General features: G+C 37.8%; 4 protein-coding genes across 5 annotated transcripts; 3 read left to right on the forward strand and 1 right to left on the reverse strand.

The window, feature by feature from the left end:
* The first annotated feature begins 165 nt into the window (after positions 1-165).
* Positions 166-6,723, forward strand: LOC132204624 (ionotropic receptor 25a-like). Its single transcript, XM_059633246.1, has 16 exons — positions 166-304; positions 1,128-1,274; positions 1,326-1,529; positions 1,950-2,311; positions 2,578-2,745; positions 2,802-3,005; positions 3,056-3,229; positions 3,589-3,688; positions 3,743-3,920; positions 4,192-4,267; positions 4,637-4,744; positions 4,809-4,930; positions 4,996-5,143; positions 5,568-5,734; positions 5,863-5,987; positions 6,357-6,723. Exons 1-16 carry the CDS (start codon positions 172-174, stop codon positions 6,665-6,667), a joined length of 2,727 nt encoding a protein of 908 aa, XP_059489229.1. The 5' UTR covers positions 166-171; the 3' UTR covers positions 6,668-6,723.
* A 1,681-nt stretch (positions 6,724-8,404) lies between these two features.
* LOC132204625 (SANT and BTB domain regulator of class switch recombination) lies at positions 8,405-13,081 on the forward strand. Its single transcript, XM_059633247.1, has 11 exons — positions 8,405-8,673; positions 9,037-9,255; positions 9,321-9,439; positions 9,499-9,612; positions 9,945-10,098; positions 10,593-10,862; positions 11,259-11,520; positions 11,585-11,729; positions 11,787-11,930; positions 12,467-12,662; positions 12,714-13,081. The coding sequence occupies exons 1-11, from the start codon at positions 8,405-8,407 to the stop codon at positions 12,985-12,987; spliced, it is 2,166 nt and encodes a 721-aa protein (XP_059489230.1). The 3' UTR covers positions 12,988-13,081.
* On the reverse strand, positions 13,035-17,387 carry LOC132204515 (transmembrane 9 superfamily member 3). Its single transcript, XM_059633055.1, has 9 exons — positions 17,197-17,387; positions 16,150-16,345; positions 15,774-15,896; positions 15,467-15,711; positions 15,282-15,413; positions 14,759-14,925; positions 14,269-14,703; positions 13,941-14,171; positions 13,035-13,879 (listed from the first exon to the last, which is right to left on the reverse strand). The coding sequence occupies exons 1-9, from the start codon at positions 17,266-17,268 to the stop codon at positions 13,735-13,737; spliced, it is 1,746 nt and encodes a 581-aa protein (XP_059489038.1). The 5' UTR covers positions 17,269-17,387; the 3' UTR covers positions 13,035-13,734.
* Positions 17,388-17,722: 335 nt separating this feature from the next.
* LOC132204330 (uncharacterized) lies at positions 17,723-19,517 on the forward strand. Of its 2 annotated transcripts, XM_059632786.1 has the most exons (5): positions 17,723-17,876; positions 18,073-18,426; positions 18,485-18,862; positions 18,923-19,057; positions 19,130-19,517. In XM_059632786.1, exons 2-5 carry the CDS (start codon positions 18,118-18,120, stop codon positions 19,277-19,279), a joined length of 972 nt encoding a protein of 323 aa, XP_059488769.1. In that variant the 5' UTR covers positions 17,723-17,876; positions 18,073-18,117; the 3' UTR covers positions 19,280-19,517. The 2 variants fall into 2 exon arrangements, with proteins under 2 accessions (XP_059488769.1, XP_059488768.1); XM_059632785.1 differs by having other exon boundaries at positions 18,923-19,517.
* Positions 19,518-19,731: the final 214 nt, after the last annotated feature.

Below are 19,731 nucleotides of genomic sequence, written 5' to 3' on the forward strand. Positions count from 1 at the left end.
TAACGAGTGCGAGCAGTTCTCGTTAAGGTTGACAGGAAGATTGTCTGACACAAAAAACGAGTGTGTTTTGATATGTTTTGAAAAACAGGTCGCCAGGCAACGAGGCGCGATTTCGGCGAGTGTGTGCCACAGGTCTGTGTTAGTCGGTCGGATGCCCCGCGACGAGGAAAAATGGACCGGAGGAACGACGCGTTCAAATGTCCTCGCAGGAATTTGCGACTGTTGCTTCTGCTGATTTTGTTCCTTTTCATTCCAACGGGCGACGGGCAGCTGCCGCCGCCGCCCACGCAGACCATCAAATTTCGTGAGTTCTCCTTTTTCGCTCCATTTTGGCTGGTGACAAATAGAGCGCCGGTCGAAAATCGTTATGCCCATTATTCCACAGTTCCATTTTGGGAGAGTAATTAGTGCGTCCGCCGTTGTCATTGACATTGAAAATAAATTTTTTGCCATCGTCATCATGAATGGAATTATTGTAAAAATTGCTTTTGTTGCAATAAGACGAAATTCTATGGAAGTTGAAAATTGATTTTGTTTTTATGTTTGGAAATCAAATATTAGGTAATTAATTATAATGATTTAAGTGGATAAAATTTTCAATAATAAATATAATTTTAATTCTCGTTGAACGATTATTTCAATTCACATTGCCAAAAACCAACTTTCAACAAAATCGTGGAGTTCTTCATCTTAAAAGCATAGCTTGTAGGATAAGTTTTGGGGTTTGCATAGCAAGGGTAACCCCAAAAGTTATTCAAATTTCTTATAATTGTATTCATTCAATTAATTAAATTGTTTTGTACTTGTCCAGCTATCACATAAATTTTCATTTCGAAAAGAAAATAGAATAAGGAATATAGAATGGTCGGAATTTTCAGCAATTTTCAGCATCAATTTTATTTGTGATCAATTATTATTGTTCAGTTTCCGCACATTAGAAGTGGTAAAATTAGAATTTCTTATTATTATTATTATTTTTAATAAAAGATAAATTTTGTTGTTCAAATTTTATTTGAACTTCAATAAAAAAAATGGGCTAGAAAATGAATAAAGAATAAACACAAAAATTCGCAAGCATTACATAACAATTTTGTGAACAAATCATTCATTGTTGATTGCAATTCCAGTGCTTCTGGCAGACACTTTTCAAGTGACAATTGTGCCTGACGTGAAACGTTCTCTGGAAGAGTTGGTCGCTTCTTGGCAACAAGTGACCACGTCGGTGCAGACCGTTTTTTACAGTGCTTCCAAAGAGGACGAGACATGGACTGCCGGTGAGAAATGAAATCTCTTGAATTTAATAATTTTCATCAAAATTCTGAAAGTTTGCCGCGAGTTGTCGAACGGCGTGACGGTGATTGTGGACGCGACCGAGAACGGATACGTCAAACTGAAGGCGACTGCCGACCAGAATTTCGTCCCGTACTTTAGAATCGAGCCCACCATCGGGCCGTTTGCTCGTGCCGCGGCGGAATACGTCCTCAATTTGAACGCCACCGACGCGGCCCTCATTTTTCAAAATGATGCAGGCAAGTTCCAAATAAATTGAATTCCCAATAATACTAAAATAACGATAATAATAATCTGCATGTGGAAATTATAATTATGAACGACAACAAAAGCCCTCATAAATTTTAAAGACGACTGCGATTTGAAAAAGGTTAATTAAATTTTTCAAATGTTTTGGACTAAAATTTAAAATGGAAAGACAAAAAAAAAATATCAAGAAAATCTTTTTTTTTAAATCCTGAATCAAAATAAAAAAATTTATTGAGAAAAAAAATCGAAACCTAGTAATTTAATGGTGCCTGATCAATAAGTTATTGTCTGGTTTAAAATTTATACGGCTCGAAATTAAAAAAAGGTGATTTAACCCATTTTGCAACCCTCAAAACGTCTTAGTTTTTAAAATGAAACTTTCTTTGAAATATATTTTTTTTTAATTCTAGACATGCAACAAGGTACGAGAGCCCTTTTGGCCAACAGTCGCCTTCGAATCACGTCGTACGCGACGTTGCGAAACGACACAGCGTGGCTGCTGCGCGAAAATCGGCCGTGGCCGGACATGTTCCTGCTTTTCGCCGAAGTTGCCAGCATCACCAACATACTCACCTCGGCCGTCAACTACGGCATCGTCAACCAAGACCAGCAGTGGCTCGTCGTCGTCCTGAATTTGGTCTCGGTCAACGCCGCCACGGATTGGCTGGTCGATTTGCCATACGCCGTCGGAGAACTGAAGCCCTCGGTGCCTGAGATGTGTTGTCCTTTAAGCAAAGACTCGGCCGGTTGCGATTGTTTGAGTCCCCCACCGGTAAGAAAACATAAATTAAAACCATAGTAAATTTATTTATTTAGCTAGTAAATCTGGAGTTATAAAGATTTATAATTATTTTTATTAGATTAAATTAAATTAAAGGACATACGTGAAATTTTCAGTTCAATATTTTCAAAAATTATATTTCTAGGACAATAAATTTCAAAAATATTAAAGTGGTGGATTTTTTTAATTGACATTGGAAACTTCAACGTTCCCCAGTATGTTTTTTTTGCAAATTTTCAAAATTTTGCAAAATGCAGGTCATCTCTTCATACATCACTCGCGTCTTTGACTACCTAATTGACGTCGTGGACAGCGGAGATAGTCTGATATTGCCCATCAAACGAATAGACTGTGCAACCCTACCAAACAAGGTCGACGAAGGCACCAACCAGAAACTGGACGACCTGACCACCCTTTACCAACAAGTCTTTGAACTCAATTAATTTTTATACACAATTAACGCATTATTTTTTTCTAACAGGTTTTGCAGCGACACCCGATTCTGCAGTTTGACACGGTGAGGAGACGAATCAGTTACAGGGCGGCCATGGACGTGAACGTGGTGCGAGCGAGGAGCGCAGGTCGCACCTTTCTGGCCTCGTGGAACCCTGAGAAAGGTCTGCTGGTGGCGGCCGGACGAGAAGTGACGGCGCCCAGGCAGTTGCTGCGAGTTGGAATGATGGAGGTTAAAATTTAAAATTATAATTACATTTTTTTAAATTTTTATTCAAATAGGCCGAGCCGTGGTCGTTCAAGAGGAATGGAAAGTGGGAAGGGTATTATTTCAGTTTGCTGGAGGAGTTGGGAAGAATTATGGATTTTGATTACGACGTCGTCACCATCACAATGTTGGGTGAAAGGCTCAACACCAGCATATGGACCGGAGGCATCGGTCTTCTGGCCAAAGGGGTAGGGCTTAATTTTTTTTTTTTTAATTTCAATGGATCATCTTTTTGGAGGTAATGAAAAACAAAGCGATTCATGAAATTTATAACAAAAAAATGTGACGTGTGAAGATTGAAAATTAAAAAATAACAATCTTGCAAAACAGGCAATTTTATTTTTTCAGAAGTTCATTGGAAGTTTCATTTTTAATTTCTGTTATTTGCAAGAAGGAAATTATAATATTCTGATAAATTAATCATGATATGAAAATTGCAGCTTCAGATGAAATAAATTAATGCGATGTTTAACAATAAAATTTAAAAAGAATAGAACCTAACACAATTCACCTTATTGTTAAAATGTTTTTTTTTTATTTAAACTAGGACCTTGACTTGATTTGCGCTCCACTAACTATGACTGCGGAGAGAGATGAAGTCATCGACTTTATCACCCCCTACATTGAAAATACAGGACTGACTATTGGTAAATAATCAAAATTAATGTTTAAATTGAATTAAAAATTATTTTTCTTTTTAGTTATAAAACAACCCGTTCAGGAAACGTCGCTTTTTAAGTTCATGACTGTGTTAAAAACCGAGGTTTGGATCGCCTTAGTCGTTTCCATCATCATAACTAGTATTTTGATGTATGTGCTGGAGAAATTCTCACCCTACAGTTACTCCAGAAGTCCTGAGAGATACCCATATGAATGCAGGTAGGCACACAAAAAATTACTGTAAGATACAAACTGTTAAAATGAGGGGGGGGGGGGAAATGAAATTCCTCATTTCGAGTTAAGACCACTTAGAAAAGCAATCAGCTAATTTCCCCTCAGTAATCCAATAGAGAATAGATGGTCTTTAGTCCTTAAGTGAAAGAAAGCAATCAGTTTCCTTTAATCTTCTGATTGAAATGATGTCTTTGTTTGAGAAAAGCTCAAAGTGAACTAATTTGAATAATTTCCCTTGTCTTTTTCCGCCTTTCAGAGTATTTGATTTAAAAGAGTGCTTCTGGTTTACACTGACGTCTTTCACGCCACAAGGTGGTGGGGAGCCTCCTAAGGTAATTCTGGTTTTTCCAGTTGTTTTAATTATAAGATGCACCTGTTAATTTTTTTATTTATCAAATTGAATCCAGCAATTTTTCGACAAAAAAATTTGCAATCTTCCGAAAGTTCAAAATTGGGTTCTTCACTTTTCCCGCCAAAATCATTTGAATATGTGTGACTTTGCAACCAAGACTATCTTCCCAAAAGGTTTTAATTCCATTGGCGGGAATATTAAGTTAACTTCTTGATGAACCTCTGGTTTGAAGCTATACAAATTTCTTGATCACAATTTTGAAGTCAGTCATGATATTTGGTTGACTTTTAAATTTAAAATAATGAAGCAAACGATTATAACCCTTTAAATATTTTTTTTTGCGTCGCAGAATTTGTCAGCCCGAATATTAGTGGCGGCCTATTGGTTCTTTGTGGTTTTGATGCTCGCCACATTCACCGCCAACTTGGCCGCCTTCCTCACCGTGGAAAAGATGCAGGCAAGATTTTTATTTTTGTATTATTCTGGTGAATTAATTTTTATTTGTCAACCCTTTTTTTCAGGTGCCCATTTCCTCGATGGAGCAACTGGCGCGCCAGTCCAAAATTCAGTACGGCGTGATGCGAGGTGGAATTGCCGAAACATTTTTCTTCAACATGAACGAAGCGGAAAAAACTCTTTACAGGTGAAGAATATTTTTACTAGATTGAAAATTAAAAATGTTAATAACTTTTCATTGCAAAACGCCAGGGCGTGGACTGCTGAAGTTATGAACTCAGATTTACCAATTTACCGCGTTTGGAATTATCCCGTCCGAGAGCAATACTCTGTGATTAACACCAAAGTAAACAACGCTTCTGACACAGGAGTTTTGACACTGCGTGATGGTCTTGACAGGGTGCGTAAAATACACTAAATTTTTACAAGTTCTTAAAAAAAGCAATATAACTTTATTAAAAAAAAGAATGAGAAGCAATTAAATAAAACGAAAAATTAATAGTAAATTAATTATTATTCTACAAAAAACATTGAAGTGTATTTTCATTTACCTTTCGGTGGAAATGTTTTTAAATTGAAAAATAAAATAAAAATTACTAAAAATATTGACATAAACAGTAAATCAAATAAATTTTTTAATGATTTATTTCCCTCCTCTCTTGCTATCTCCACAAAATATTTAATATTCAGAGTGAAACATATTTTCATGAAATGCTTATTTCTATCAAAATCTATAATCTCTGACAGTCAATTTTGAAATAATTCAAGGTTCTGTCAACGAAATTAATTGTGTAAAAAAAAGTTTTGACGCGAATAAATTGCAGGTTGTCGCGTCAGATGGGAATTACGCGTTCATCCACGACGCGTTGATTTTGCGGTACGAGGTGCTCCGCAATTGTTCCTTGGTGGAAGTGGGCGAAATGTTTGCCGATCAGCCGTACGCCCTCGGCGTCCCCACAGGCAGCCCCCTCACCAGGGACTTCAGCAGGGCGTGAGACAAAATTATTTTATATTCAAAATAATCGCAATTTTAATAACCACACTATTAATTATAATTTTGAATAAATTCTGTATACAAAATTTCGTTGCAATTTCGCACAATGAATTTTGTTCTTTCAGAATTTTGCAAATGCAGAGGGACAGATTTTTTGAGGAAATCACGGCGAGAACGTGGAATAAATCGCGCAGGGCGCAGTGCAACTTGGGCCAACGCGCTGACTCAGGAATTACGCTTGAAAGCATCGGTAAACAACAATATTCTAGAAGATTCACTTTTTGGTTGGAATTCTAATGAACTGTAAAGCTCATCAGTCATTTATAATGCTGCTAAAATATTATCAAATATCTAAAAAAAATTAAAATTAATAATAAATTTATCAATTTTTATTACTAAATATTTGGTATTTGAAAAATTTTGATGTTCAAAGTTTATTCACTTTCAGTATTTTTACTCATCTTATCAGAGTTTGAATTGTTTAATTAATTCCTCAAAATTTCCATTGATTGTTAAATTTTAACAAGTAATTTTAAGATCAAATTTTATTGATGCTGTTGAAGCTTTTTTTTTTAATTTTTGAGACACGAGTAGTTGGAATATGACATTTCAATTTCAGGCGGTGTTTTTATCGCAATGCTCGCCGGGCTTGGGCTGGCCGTTGTGACGCTCGCCGCGGAGGTCTTTTACTACAGACGGAAAATCGAGCCGACCAAGCCTCGGCTGCAAATGCCGACTGTGAACGACAAAAAGGAGCCGCCACCCACCAAAAAGGAGGCTTTGAAAAAACAACCGTCGTCCATTCTCAAGAAAGAACCGTCCGAGCGGAATGTGGCCAAGAAAAAAGTGACCCTCGGCGATAAGCAAGGACTTGAATCTAAAACGGGTTTGCCCAAAGTGTCTTACATCACCGTCTACCCGCGGCAGTAGGAAAACTTTGAAATTGTGATGCACGGATCACCAGAGACTTTGTTCCGATAGAAAAACTCGACAAAACCAAATTTAGAGTGAAAAGTGAATTAGAATTAAACTGAATATAGAAGAATATTTGATTTTAATATTTTTCAAATTCAATAATTTAATTTTTCAAAAAATATACAAAATTCAACGACTATTTTGTTTTGTATATTTGCTATAGAGATTAAAAAATGAATGGATTTTAACATTTTAATGTAGCAAAAAACTCGTACTCTTGTTATTTTATACCACTGCGCCACTTTTGTGTCAACAAGATTGATGAACAATTATGCAGACCCGCTCCTCAAACGTGTCGAGCGGATTGCCTATAATAAATCCTTCGGACGGATGCGATATATTTTTTTCCGTATTTTTCTACGCTCCCTGGAGAAATTTGATCTCCCCGCTTGATGAATAATTGATCGATGCGGTGTCTGCTCTTGAAAAATTGTGCAAAACGACACGCGCTCGTTTTCTAATTTGTTCCGCTGTTTCTGACGAGGCTTTAGATGGAGAGAGAATGACACAAATCCTCCTTATAGACCTGCTTCCTGTCCGACCACACAAGAAACGAGAATTTTGTGTTAGCTAAAGCCTCCGTTACTGAATCTGACAGAAACCAAGTTGATTAGATTTTCAGGAGTAAAGCAATGGAAAAACATTTTATTTAACAAAAAGCGGCATTTTCTTACCTAATATTTACTTTAGTTAGAAAAAAACTCATTCAAAAATTATCTAACAATTAAATAATTTTTTTCAATGATTTAAAAAGTCCAAATATATTTTTCGTTCTAAATTTAAAATCAGGTCAACATCTTGCAAGTTCAGCGTGTGTCTATTTGCATTCTAAATATAATCCATATTTACAACTATATCAACTTTATTTATGTACTTAACGAAACTTCAGAACAGCGTCTTGTCATGAATAATAGAGCAGCAAGGCAATTTCGTAGTCATAAACTTTAATATGTGCCAAAGTTGCGCGCCTCTTTGAAGCGCGCTCATCACGAATATCTCGTGATTTTCTGCACGAACAAACTTTTCCGGTAAACAAGGCGCGCTCATGGCCCTCGAAATTTTCGTCCGAATCAATTTCCGAATGCGTGCATAGCGGGAAAAATAAACCGCCGCGGCATTTTTCCATAAATCTAAAAACGACGGTTGCCTGGCGACGCTGCATTGTGTGTGGTTAGGGCGCTCCGGCTCCACTCGCCGTGTGTCACTTACCGGTTGTACGAGAGAACGTCGGGTAATTGCTTTTTCTTCCAATAATAATATAAATTGTTTTCATTCCATGTACAAGAAGAAATTCGTCTCTTTGCTATTATAAAATCTAAATTAGACATTCCAGTCAGAATGAAAACAAAACAGAGACAGAAGAATTTAGGGACTAAATTACTAAATGAAAATTTAAGTTTTTATCAATAACAATTTTTTCAAATATTTACAATTTCCATATTAATAGGTCAATAAATTAAATCATTCACGACTTAAATCATCTGATTTTTATGTTCAGAGAATGGTTTCAAAAAAGCAAAAGTTTCATTCTAGAATACAAAAATGAATGGTTATTTGCAATAACCAATATAATAGAGAACAAGACTAAAAATCGCCATCAATCGGTTCTCCATATTTATTTGTACCGGTTTCTTTGTGGCTCAAGAGAAACGAGAATAACTTTTCTTTTATAAAGTCATTGAGGTTGGAGGAATGGCCGAGGCGGCCGTGACGGAGCCCCCGCTGGACACGGCCGATGACGTCCCGAGGTCCAAGTCATGCTCGGACATGTCCGTGCAGGACTTCCTCGACTTTCTCCATTCCTCCTACCAACTTCACCAAACGGTGGAGGCAGTGCGGGACGGAAGTAGGAGTGTCCAGCACATCAACTGGAGGCAGCTGCTCGACACACCCACCGTCCAGGGTGTCCGAAGTGTCCCCTCAGGAGAGCAAAATGACACCCAGCAAGTTAATAATTTGAGGTGAATTATTTTTAACCCTTTAACACAAAAAATGTCCCCTCAATTAATTAATGCACTAAATATTTTCAAGTTTATTTTAGAAAAAATTATTTCAGTTCTGCATTTTTGTTTCATTGTATTATTAATTTTGCAGTTTTTGTTATAAAATTATGGGTTACATTACGTAATAATGAATATATTGGCAAAAATAAATTAAAATTGCTAAATTTAACTGTTTTTTAAATTAAGAAATAAACTTATTAATAAAAAATATCAAATAAAAGTTATTGATATAATCATTTTAATAAATAAATAAAACATACTAAAGTTTTATGTTGAATTAAATATAAAATTCAATATTGCATCAATTTGAATTTTTTGCAGTGACCAAAGTGTAGCAAAGAGAAAGTTGCACCAAGTACTGCAGGAGGGGCTTTTGGACTCGGTGCTGCCGTACTTGGTGCCCAAAAACGCCGGTTCGTCGGCGGCAGGTGCCAAAAAGGTGGACGAAGCGTCAAAAAAGCCAACGAGCCCGAGCCAAGAGAAGCCCAACAGACGCGGAAGACACCAGGAAAAAGCGGCCAAAGCCAAACACAAGATCAAGTCTGTCATTTCTCATCAGTACCGTAAAAAAAAATGTATTTTTGATAAAACCATTTCTCCTGCAGCAGCAACGCCGAAGTGGAAATCCACGTTTGCGACGAGGTCAAGGGACTGAAAAAAACCTTCAAGTGCCCCCAAGCGCTGCTGGTCTCTGAAATGGGGTATTTCGCAGAGGTCACAGCAGGTTTCAAGATAAAACTTGTGCTTTTACAAAATAAAGAAGATATTTTTACGACTTCTCAGGGCAAAAACTGGATGAAATGGACATTTCCGTGCACTGCGACGTTGCAAATTTTGAATGGTTGATGAGCTGGGTACGCAGAGAACCAAATGAAAAGGAACTTTGGCCAAAATTAGGTATGAAATAATGAATTTTTGGGCAGAAAATAGGCTTTAAATTTCTCCATATTTATAATAATTTAACTGTTTTAATTTAAAGCGATAATAATAAATAATAAAAAGATTCAAAGTTTTTTAATATCAATTCTTTTCTCCCAGCCTTAATGTTTCCCCCAAAATCTTGCCAAATAAATATAAAAATATTGGAGAACTTTCAAGAAAAAATGAATTTATTTAAGTCACGTGACAACCGCAGTCCAGCAAAATATCTTTCTATTGTAGAAATAACTCCGATCCAAGCCTCTCTCCCCAATTGATTGAAAACTCTATATTGTGTATTTTTTCCGCAGACTGCTCCAACGTGGTCGCTGTTCTCACTTCAGCCGCCTTTCTCCAGATGGAAGAGTTGCTGGAGGAGTGCCTTAAGTTTTGCCACTCACGAGCAAACGAATTGCTCGCTGGACCGGCAAATTTGGCGTGCATCAATGACTCCATCCTATCGAGGTACGCCAATTTTCCAAGAAATTATTGCGAGAGACTTTTTTGCAATACGATGAAATTGTGATTAACTTCAAATTTGCACCAACTTTGAATCCTCTTGAAATACACACCGACCTGAAAGTTCACCGGCAGCGCTTTCAAGTAGGGTGTCGAGAGAGGCCTGTGTTGGGGAAAAAAATCGAAATCACATACGTAATTCCGCTTGGCCGCACAAATTCATCGTCAAGTCGCAATATGTCCTGCCGAGCGTGAGAAAAGCAAATCATTATACATATATTTTTTTTTAGCTTCAATTCTTAAACTATAAATAATAACGGATTAAATTTATTCCTACTTTTTCAAAATAAATTCAAAAATTTTGTGAAAATAATACAATTTAAAATATTTTTTAATAAACGAGAAGCTATATGACAGCTAAATTGAAAAAAAAGGCAAATAAGAAGGTCAATAATATCAGAAACAATTCTAATTCAAATGGATTTTTAATTATTTTTCAGGTTGTCCGGTTTGTTCAGCAACCGTGAAGTGGAGCAGTTGCGAGACCGGAAGGACCGCCTTCAGGGTCGTCTCTTCTGCAAACTGATCGCAGCCCTAGCCGAACCGGAAGCCGACCCCCGTCGGGGCCACTTTGGCTCGCTGGCCTTCATGTTCGAGTGCGGCGAGTGTCGCCGACTGATCCCTTCGCACGCCCTCGCGCACCAAATTCCCTGCGCACCGTCCGCGACCCAAATCGGCGCCCTCGGAGAACTCAGACATCGACATAACAGGTAATTTTACGCTTTGTTATTTATAAATTTTAAAATCCAATAAATATACAATTAAAATTTCTTCCCTAAATATAAATTTTATGTAAAAAATTAAATTTTAAAATAATTAATATTTAATATAAAATAATACTTTTATTTTAAAATAAATAAAACAATTTTCCAAATCAAGTTAACATTATAAATACAATTAATTATCATTATTATATTTTAAATTAATGCAGATTATTTTTTATAATGTTTCTTATTATTTTGTAGTCCAAAATACTTTTAAAAGTTGCTTCAATCTTGAATTTTTGTCTAAAAAACTTATTAATCTTATCTTTTTTAACTTAAGTATATTTATAATTATTTCTAATCTTTTGTGATAATTTTCAATTGTTATTTTTTAATTGAAAGGTCCAGCGCATGGAGTCTGTCCGACCATGTGGCCGAGCTGAAGATGCAGCTTCGCACGTGGCGAAGGGTGTACTGGCGCCTTTGGGGCGAAGCCCACTGGCTGACCTGCGGAAGGTGTCAGGGTCTGTTCTGCCTCAGCCAGACGGGCTGCTGCCGCCTCCACCCTGAGCCACCCCAATTCGTCGGAGGACAACGAGCCTTCGGAAGGCACCCCTGCTGCGGACTCAGGGTGCTCAGATTCGCCCCAGTCGAAACTCAAACCGTAAATAATAACAAAAATTCATGCAAAAAGATAAATTTTGTCCTCACTTCTTATGTCGTCCAAGGGTTGCCAGTTGGAGGAGCACGTGCCGGTGCTGGAGAGTGACCAGGACAAGGCGACCTGGGCCCTTTTCCAGGAGTTCAGGTCGATGGTCAGTCCGCCGCCCTCGCCGAACCGGAATTTTGCGCCACTCAAGGTTCCGAACGCAGGTGAAATTTGTCTTTAATCACTGCTCACTTGAAAAATTAACGTTTTGTTCACAACAGAGTTGAGGGCGACGGAGCAGGCCAACGGTGGTGAGGAGCAGCAGGACAAGCAGTCGACGATGGCGTGTCTGAAGCTGGACGCTGCCAAGCCTGGACACGGATTTCTGCCCACGTTTGTCTGGGAGTTGGGCCGCGGCCGCGAACGTAAGTGCAACGAAAACCTGCATGAATTCGTCCACTTTTTCGTTCTCACTTCACAACACCGCGTTGGAATTTTTCGGGAACTAAAAAAATATGCCCGTCTCATCCAGAGAATAAGGAGGGAAAAACTACAACGTGACAGTCACGATCAAGGACCTCGAGGTCACGATTTTTTATTTCGGCAAAAAACGGAAAATTCTAACTCCCAACGCAGGTGGAAACAACGTGATTATTGTGTTTATTTCTTAAAATAGGAAAGGAGGGAAAAATATGAGGGGGGTGGGAGGGCGAATTGGATGGGGGCGGAACAAAAAAAAGAGCCTTGAGGGAAGATAAAAATGTTTATTTAAAAATGAATTAGTCTTAGTCTGTAAAGCTAAATTAAAAACCAAACCATAGCTTTTCCAGCACATTCAGAAATATAAATCAATCCATCTCCAGTATTTTTTAATTTGACATTATATTTTACGAGAATAATTTAAATTAAATTTGAATCTATCATTTTGTACTATTTAAATAAAATTAACAATATTTTAAAGGACAAGAAGAAGCATCTCGCACCATGAGAAACTGCGTGCCAGAAATAATTGACTCAAGCGAGAGCAGCAGCAGTGACGATTCAGAGGACAGCGGCGAAGAAGGTGAAGAGGAGCGCAGTATCAAAAGTATCCAATCCAAGAGCAGGAGCAGAATTCTGAACGCCGTAAATCAAATTCCTGCTTTGCCCATTGCCAGGTTATTAAAATAATTTTTTCATTTATACAATTTAAATTACTTTGAAAATAGGGGGCCTTTTGGCCGACACTGGGACCCGAATCTCTCGACCCGAAGTAATCAAGACGACCAGCGAGAGTACGAGGAGAGGGCAGTGCGGCGACTTTCCACCTGGTTGCTGAGGCGGACTACAACAAATCAAACTAATCGCCATTCCAACTCTCATGTGCCCGTCGGAGGGACTTTTGTTGGGCTCGAAAGGGAATGGCGCGACCAACACCTCAGGGGGGAAAGAGCTCAAGTTCACGGGCATGCCAGAAACCGTCTCAGGTCGAAACACAACTGATTTGCAGTGAATAAATTTTGGAAATTTCAGATCAAAGATTTGTAATATGTATTTGATTTAATTATTATTATTCTCCTTAACATGCATCCGACAATATTACACATACAACAACAATTTTCCGATTCATAAAAATTCACTTGCCACGAGTCGGTGCTCGGCGGCGCCTACTCAATTTTAGCAAAATAAAATCCGCTAGTAATATAAACACAGTGTATGAAAGAGCGGACAATAATAATTATATTCAAATGCCATTCGGGTTATCACGACTTCATTCACGCGCACTTAACAAAATAAATAAAGCTCTGATTTTCACAAATAATAATCAATTCAGAATTCACGTGCTGAGAAAACAATCATGATTCTTTCTGATCACTGGTGACTTCGCTGGAATGCATCGAGCCAATGACGCCAGTCTTTGTCGAGCGCGAGCACTGCGGATGACTATTGGATATCAACTGACAACGGCACCACTCAAAACATGGCCGGGATTCGTCGCAATATACAAAGCTACAGCACAATATACACTGCATGCATGCATTTGTGCTCTTTTGTCCCGGTCGTTTCGAGACATAAATTGGAGTAATTTTTCTTAACAACCATTGCAAAATGGCCTGTTTAAAACTCACACCCATCAGTTGGTTCATGTGGTCACAGAAAACATATAAAATTTTAATAAAAAATACTTGCGAAACACGTGTGTGGAAACAAGACATTCATAGTGTAATTAAAGTAGCTTGGATTGAAAGTTCAGTCAATCTTCACGGTCGAGTAGATCTTGCGAACAAAGAGACTGGTGCCTATGTAGCCAACGGTTCCACAAAGCAGGCCCAGCGTCAGGCTGAACAAGGCCATGTAGCCAAAGTAAAACGTCGTTTGGAACAACCCATACATCCTGAAGAAACAAATTAAAAAATTGGTATCGATATTTATTTTCATAAAAATTAATTAATTACTTTGTCTTGAAGAAAAAGTAGTAGAACGAGTAGAGATAGACATATCCAGAGGTGGAAGCAGCAGCAAGGAAGCTAGTCCACTGCCACCGATAGTCCTCAGCGTTGAGCAGAAAGTAGGTGCACACGATGGTGACGCACACGGTGACAATCATCAGGATCACAAACACCAGCAGCATGAAGCCATACACATAGTAGATTTTGTAGGCCCAGAACGAAGTGAAAATAAAGTACCTGTGGATTAAAATAAAATTTAAATTTAGTGGAATTAATACAATAGTAAAATATAAAAATTAGGATGCAAATAATTCGATTAAAATTTGGAACTTACATTTCAATAAAAATGGAGCCAAAAGGAAGAATGCCTCCTAGACAGATAATGACAGCAGGCTCCATGAACCACTTTTTCTCTGGAATAGGTCTGGGCACAGCATTGATGCGGCAAGGGTAGTCTGGCTGTCCAGCAAGGTTGCGTCCGAGAACGGTTCCGACAAGGGTCAGCGGCAGAATGACAAACAAGCAAATGCAGGTCACGGCCACCATAGTGCCAAACGGAATGGCGCGGGAGGCGTGGTAGTAGATTGCGATGAAGTTGATCAGGAAGGCAGTTCCACAGACAAGAGCTGGCAGCAGGAAGGCGGAAAGCAGCATTTGGCGAATCCAAACTTTGCCACCCATCCTGGCATAAAGACTGCCTCCGCAGTAACCGTTGATTGGAGATGTTGCCGCATACACAAAGATCGCAGTGCTCAAAAGAGAGCCTCGTCTGTAGAAGTAGATTCAATTAGAAAACGTTTAATGGGAAAAATATTTGATCATACTCGGTGTAGAGCTCGCCAAGGATGGCAAATATGATAACACAGAGGGCAACGGTGACCACCTGATAGCCAGTTCCTATTAGAGCGGAGAAGATCATTGGTTGAGATGCAGGTCGGAAAACGTCTCCATGGACTTGCTTCCAGCCATACTCATCTCCTAGGTCTCTTTCCTACAAATTAAAATTATTGGATTTTGATTTATATTCATAATAAATAAACTTAGTAGTATATTTTTGTTACATAAAAACATGTTTGACGAGTGACTGACTCTCAAGAGCATACAGCCAATGAAAGCTAATTTCTCTCATTTAATTTTGCACACATTCTAAGAAACCCAAATTAGTGGCATGAGTCCCAGATAAGGATGTGTGCATATTAATTCTTTGTATTTATGGAAATACCAAAATATCGATTATAAGAACAAATTTGAAATGTTTAAAAATATCCTATTCTCTGAATTGATCATTTACTTGGAACAATTAATAGTATTAGACTTAATTTATAAAGAAAACATTTGATTACTTACCATGTCGTCCATTTCTTCATCCTTACTGTATCGAGCGTAATCTTTCCGCAGAGTCCTCATAAGAATCATAGAAACCAAGCCAACCAAAAAGATGACCATCATGAAACTATTGAAGATGCTAAACCAGTGAATCTGGATAAAAACAGGTCAGAAATTGTTCAAATAATAATGCATGCTATTTTTACTCTATGCTGGAAGAAGTTAGGGTCCAAATACTTGTCAAATCTGTCCTCGTACTTGATCGGAGACTTGCGCCAGTTGACCTCATAAGTGAACGGAATCTTGGCATTCAGGTCGAGACGAACTTTGTTTTCGGAGGTAAGATTGACGTCTACAATTTGGTTGCCATTGTAGCCAATGTCAAACTTCTTGTGCGTCCAAATGTAGTGGTTCATCGAGCCACCATTCTCGTCGGTCTCCCCAACAATTCCTGTGCACAAAAAAATTACATTTTAGTCAAGCAGTCAATTTATAACAAGAGTAGACACTGACCCCAAATAGGGAGGTCATCGATGTACATCTGATACCAGTAGTGGTTTTTAACGGCATATACAAACGCCTTTTGTCTTTCATCTGACAGCTCAATTTCACAATACGGCGTGGCTGCGATTTCAGCTGTGGGCAGAAAATAAAGCAAACCATTCATTAGCATTAAAAATTTAATAGCAAACATTTTAATGTTTAAATAAACTTTTGTCAAAAGAATGTCTGACGAGTGACTGACTCTCAAGAGCATGCAGCCAATGAAAGCTAATTTCTCTCAGTTAATTTTGCACACTTCCTAAGAAACCCAAACTAGTGGTTTGAGTTCCAAAAAAGGCTTTATGCAAACTTTTATTATTATTTCTTGATTAATTAAGTTTCTTACCCTTGAACTCGATGTCAAGTCCGGAGAACTCGAGTTCGACGCCCTGAAGAGCCTCGCCGAGGGTCTCATGGTAGTGGCTGATGGTCTGCTTTGAGCCAATGCAGAAGGGCAGCGAGAAGTAGGCGTAGGTCTCTTGTCTGTTGTGATACGGGCCCACCGTGTTCATCCACAAGACGACCTCTTCGTTTTCTTCGTACTGCATAACCAGGAAGAAAGATAATTATTTTATTATGTTGAAAATTAACAAAAGTGGGCGGGCTTTGAGTCTGATAATGTCAAATGTGAAACGTCAAAAGATTTTTATCAGTTTTTACAGCCAACTCGGACGCGTTTCGGGCTTGCGCTAATTAGACAAAATAATTACAGTGCAAAACTGCCATGAATGCATTTCTTTGGAGATAAAACAGTCTGGATAAATTCTCCACCGTCTTTTTTTAAACAAATATTAACGGAGAATAAATAAACTAATAAATAAGAAAATTTCAGGTCAATACATAATGGTTGATTTATTTGCAAATATTCTGTTGAGTTTACAATGGAATTTTAAAATTTTTCCAAAGTTCATCATTGACATTTTTACTGACAATCTTTACAATGCATGCAAATACAATAGCCTCCAAGAAATCAATACATAATTATGATGCAAAATCGTCATTTTAATATGCACGATATTAATTTTAAAAGACAAAGGAGGATTTTTAATCAATAAGTGAGTCTACAGTTTAAACCATAATTATCATATAAATATATGACTAGAGGCAACGTCACCTGAAAGATATATATATTTTTTTTATGCATGTATTTTGATTCGCTTTTTTTAAACTTTTTCTATTTGATCTTTTCAAGAGGCTCCGATTTTTCACCGAAATATTTGAGATTCAGCCATCGAAATAAATGAAATTGGGTCTTTGATAATTCAAGTTTTCAAAATCAACACAAAACACGCGTCCCCGGTAAAATTGCCCAACTTTGGGTCGGAATTTGAAAGCGACACGGATCTCAAAGTAAACAGCCGAAAATTCTTGCCGACCCATTTTTTCGACTCACCGTGTGCGTGTGCTCGTCGCTCCTCACCAAGCCTACGCAGCACCAAAACAACACAAGAATAGTGCTCTTCATTTTGGTCTGCGAAAATGTCTAAAAAGTGTTAGTCTCGCATGGATGATTGAAGAAACTCATCGGCAGTCGAGCCCGGCAACTTCTTCTACGTTCGCCATTTAGCTCGGGATATCATCTGTTCTGTTTTGCTTCTTGCTTTGACAACACTTCATTTGCCGGCCAATCAGGTGGCGCCAACCTGGAATCTGCACCGCCATTGGTGCATTTGGTTTAGCCGCGAACAGGGAATCTTTTGAAAGTTTTTCAATTTTTTTGTAATTTACAAGAGAAATTTAGATATTTTATTTTAATTGATTCAAACGTTCATACATATTTCGATTCTGCTGTGTAAATTTATTTAAAAAGAGGTAAGAACTGAGAAATTTCCAAACAATCCTCTATCCCCACCCTCCCCATTCGTCTCTGCTGTCTTTCTCTGAATTCTGATTGGCTCATTCCTTTGTAATCGTTTTGGCTTTCCTTGCCGTTCATCAAAAATGTAAACAAACAATTACCAAATATACGATCATCGTGCTGCTCATATTGAATTTTGGAAAAAGGCTCTTCATACGCGCTGTGTCATGTCAACCGATAAAAGGAACAGGACTTAAATACAGGATCTTTAAACGGTGCTTATTAATTTCCAAGAAAAAAGTTTAAATTACATTTATTAACTAGGTTATTTATTCGCTGTTTATATTTCCCCAATTTCAGCGTACATAATATATTCCTTTAATTTTATATGTATTTAGTAAAAGTACATCTAAAAACTAGAAATCAACCCATTTTCATACTTATTTATGTTATCATTTTTTATTATTTCAGCTCCAAGCTCCAATATTATTGCTGCAAGCTGCAAAAACACAAATAATGAAGCCGGCAGAATTATCAGAAAAACAGGACAAATATATGACACCAAACTCTATCAAGCTAGAGCCTTGCAGTACAAATGACATCAAACCCTCGTCTGAATTGTCTGAAATAAAAGTAAAAAGTGAGCGTGAGCTAAGTGATGCAGCAGACATTCGTCAAGATGAAGGCTCAAATTCTCAGCTCCATAAATGCCCAACGTGTGGGAAATACACTGCCCAAGACCTGATTCAAGTGAAAAACAACTCAAAGGAAGGCAAAAACAGATTCATATTGAAGTGTGAGAGCTGCTTCTCCCTAAGCAAATGTGTTAGTTTTCATTTAATCGATTCGAAAATTATTTGTTTCTTCAATTTTTCTTCTTCAGAGGTTTATGACAATCGAGTATCCGTGGGAAACAGAACTGATGAAAAATTGGACCTACAATTCTACCTTCAGCGAGCCAGAAGTCAGCCTGATGGATGTTGTGCCCATCTTCAACTGCAGCCACATGTTCGCACCTTCCGAAGATCCACTGGAAGAAAATTCTTCCACTGACACTGCTCCAAATCCTGCAAGTCCTGCACCCATCAAGGCTGAGAAGATTGTTCATCCTGAGGAAACAAAGACTCCAGTTGCTACACACAGATTGCAAGTTGCACAGAAGAGAAAAGTTGTTGTAAAAATTGCTTCTGACAATGAGAGCCAGAAAACGGCGTCACTCGCGAGCCAGCAGAGTAAAAGACTACAATTGCAGAATTTGCAGGTATGTTCATGAAAATAATCCATTGCTATTAAAATTACATAGAATTATCATCACTTTCAGGATCTAGCTGAGAGAAATAACTTGACCTTAAAAAAAGGCGGAAAAGACCTTCAACAGGGCAAGGAGTGTAGTCAGACTTTGAAATGCAGCCAACAGAAGTTAGACAAACATGTGAATAATGAAAAAGACTGCTCTGTGAGTTCAAATTGCGCCATTCCGTTGAAAGAGAAGCCTGATCGTTGTGTGCCTCCAATACTAAAATTTCAGAGAAGAGTTCCCCTGTGCACTAAAAGAGCTCAATCTCCTGCTGCTGCTTGTATTTTAGAAAGCATGGATACAGCTGTAAAAAATTACCGAAATCAATGGTTGGCAGAAATGCTGGGCCAACTTGATCCAACTAAGCCACACACACAGTAGAGTACTTAAGGGATGCCAAACTAAAATTCCTAAAATTATCATGGAGGAAAAAAAATAAAAGTCAAGCTTCCTTCTTTTGTTCCTAAAAGGTAGCCTCAGGGTTGAGAGCTAGAGGAAAATATTCTTTGATCATACCCAATCATACCATAAGCAAATAATGTTACGTCTACGTTCATTCTGTATGTCTTCTATTTTGAGTATATATAGGTTTGCTATGCAATGAACCATACCACAATTACCTTAAAGTATATGTAATGTAATTGATGTTTACGATTCATTAAAAGGCTTAAATTACTTTTGTTAATAAAAGAATTGATCGGCAAGAAAAAGGAAAATACCATTTTCATTTTGAAAGGCTGTTATCAGGAATCAGTTTGCTTGTAAAATAATAATGACTGAAAATTCTTAATAAAATGCAAAAGAAAAGTATCAAATTTATTTCATCGGTCTTT

The sequence above is a fragment of the Neocloeon triangulifer genome, unplaced genomic scaffold (assembly GCF_031216515.1).
Source record: "Neocloeon triangulifer isolate White Clay Creek 2 clone unplaced genomic scaffold, ASM3121651v1 ptg000022l, whole genome shotgun sequence".
NCBI classification, from domain to species: Eukaryota; Metazoa; Arthropoda; class Insecta; order Ephemeroptera; family Baetidae; genus Neocloeon; species Neocloeon triangulifer.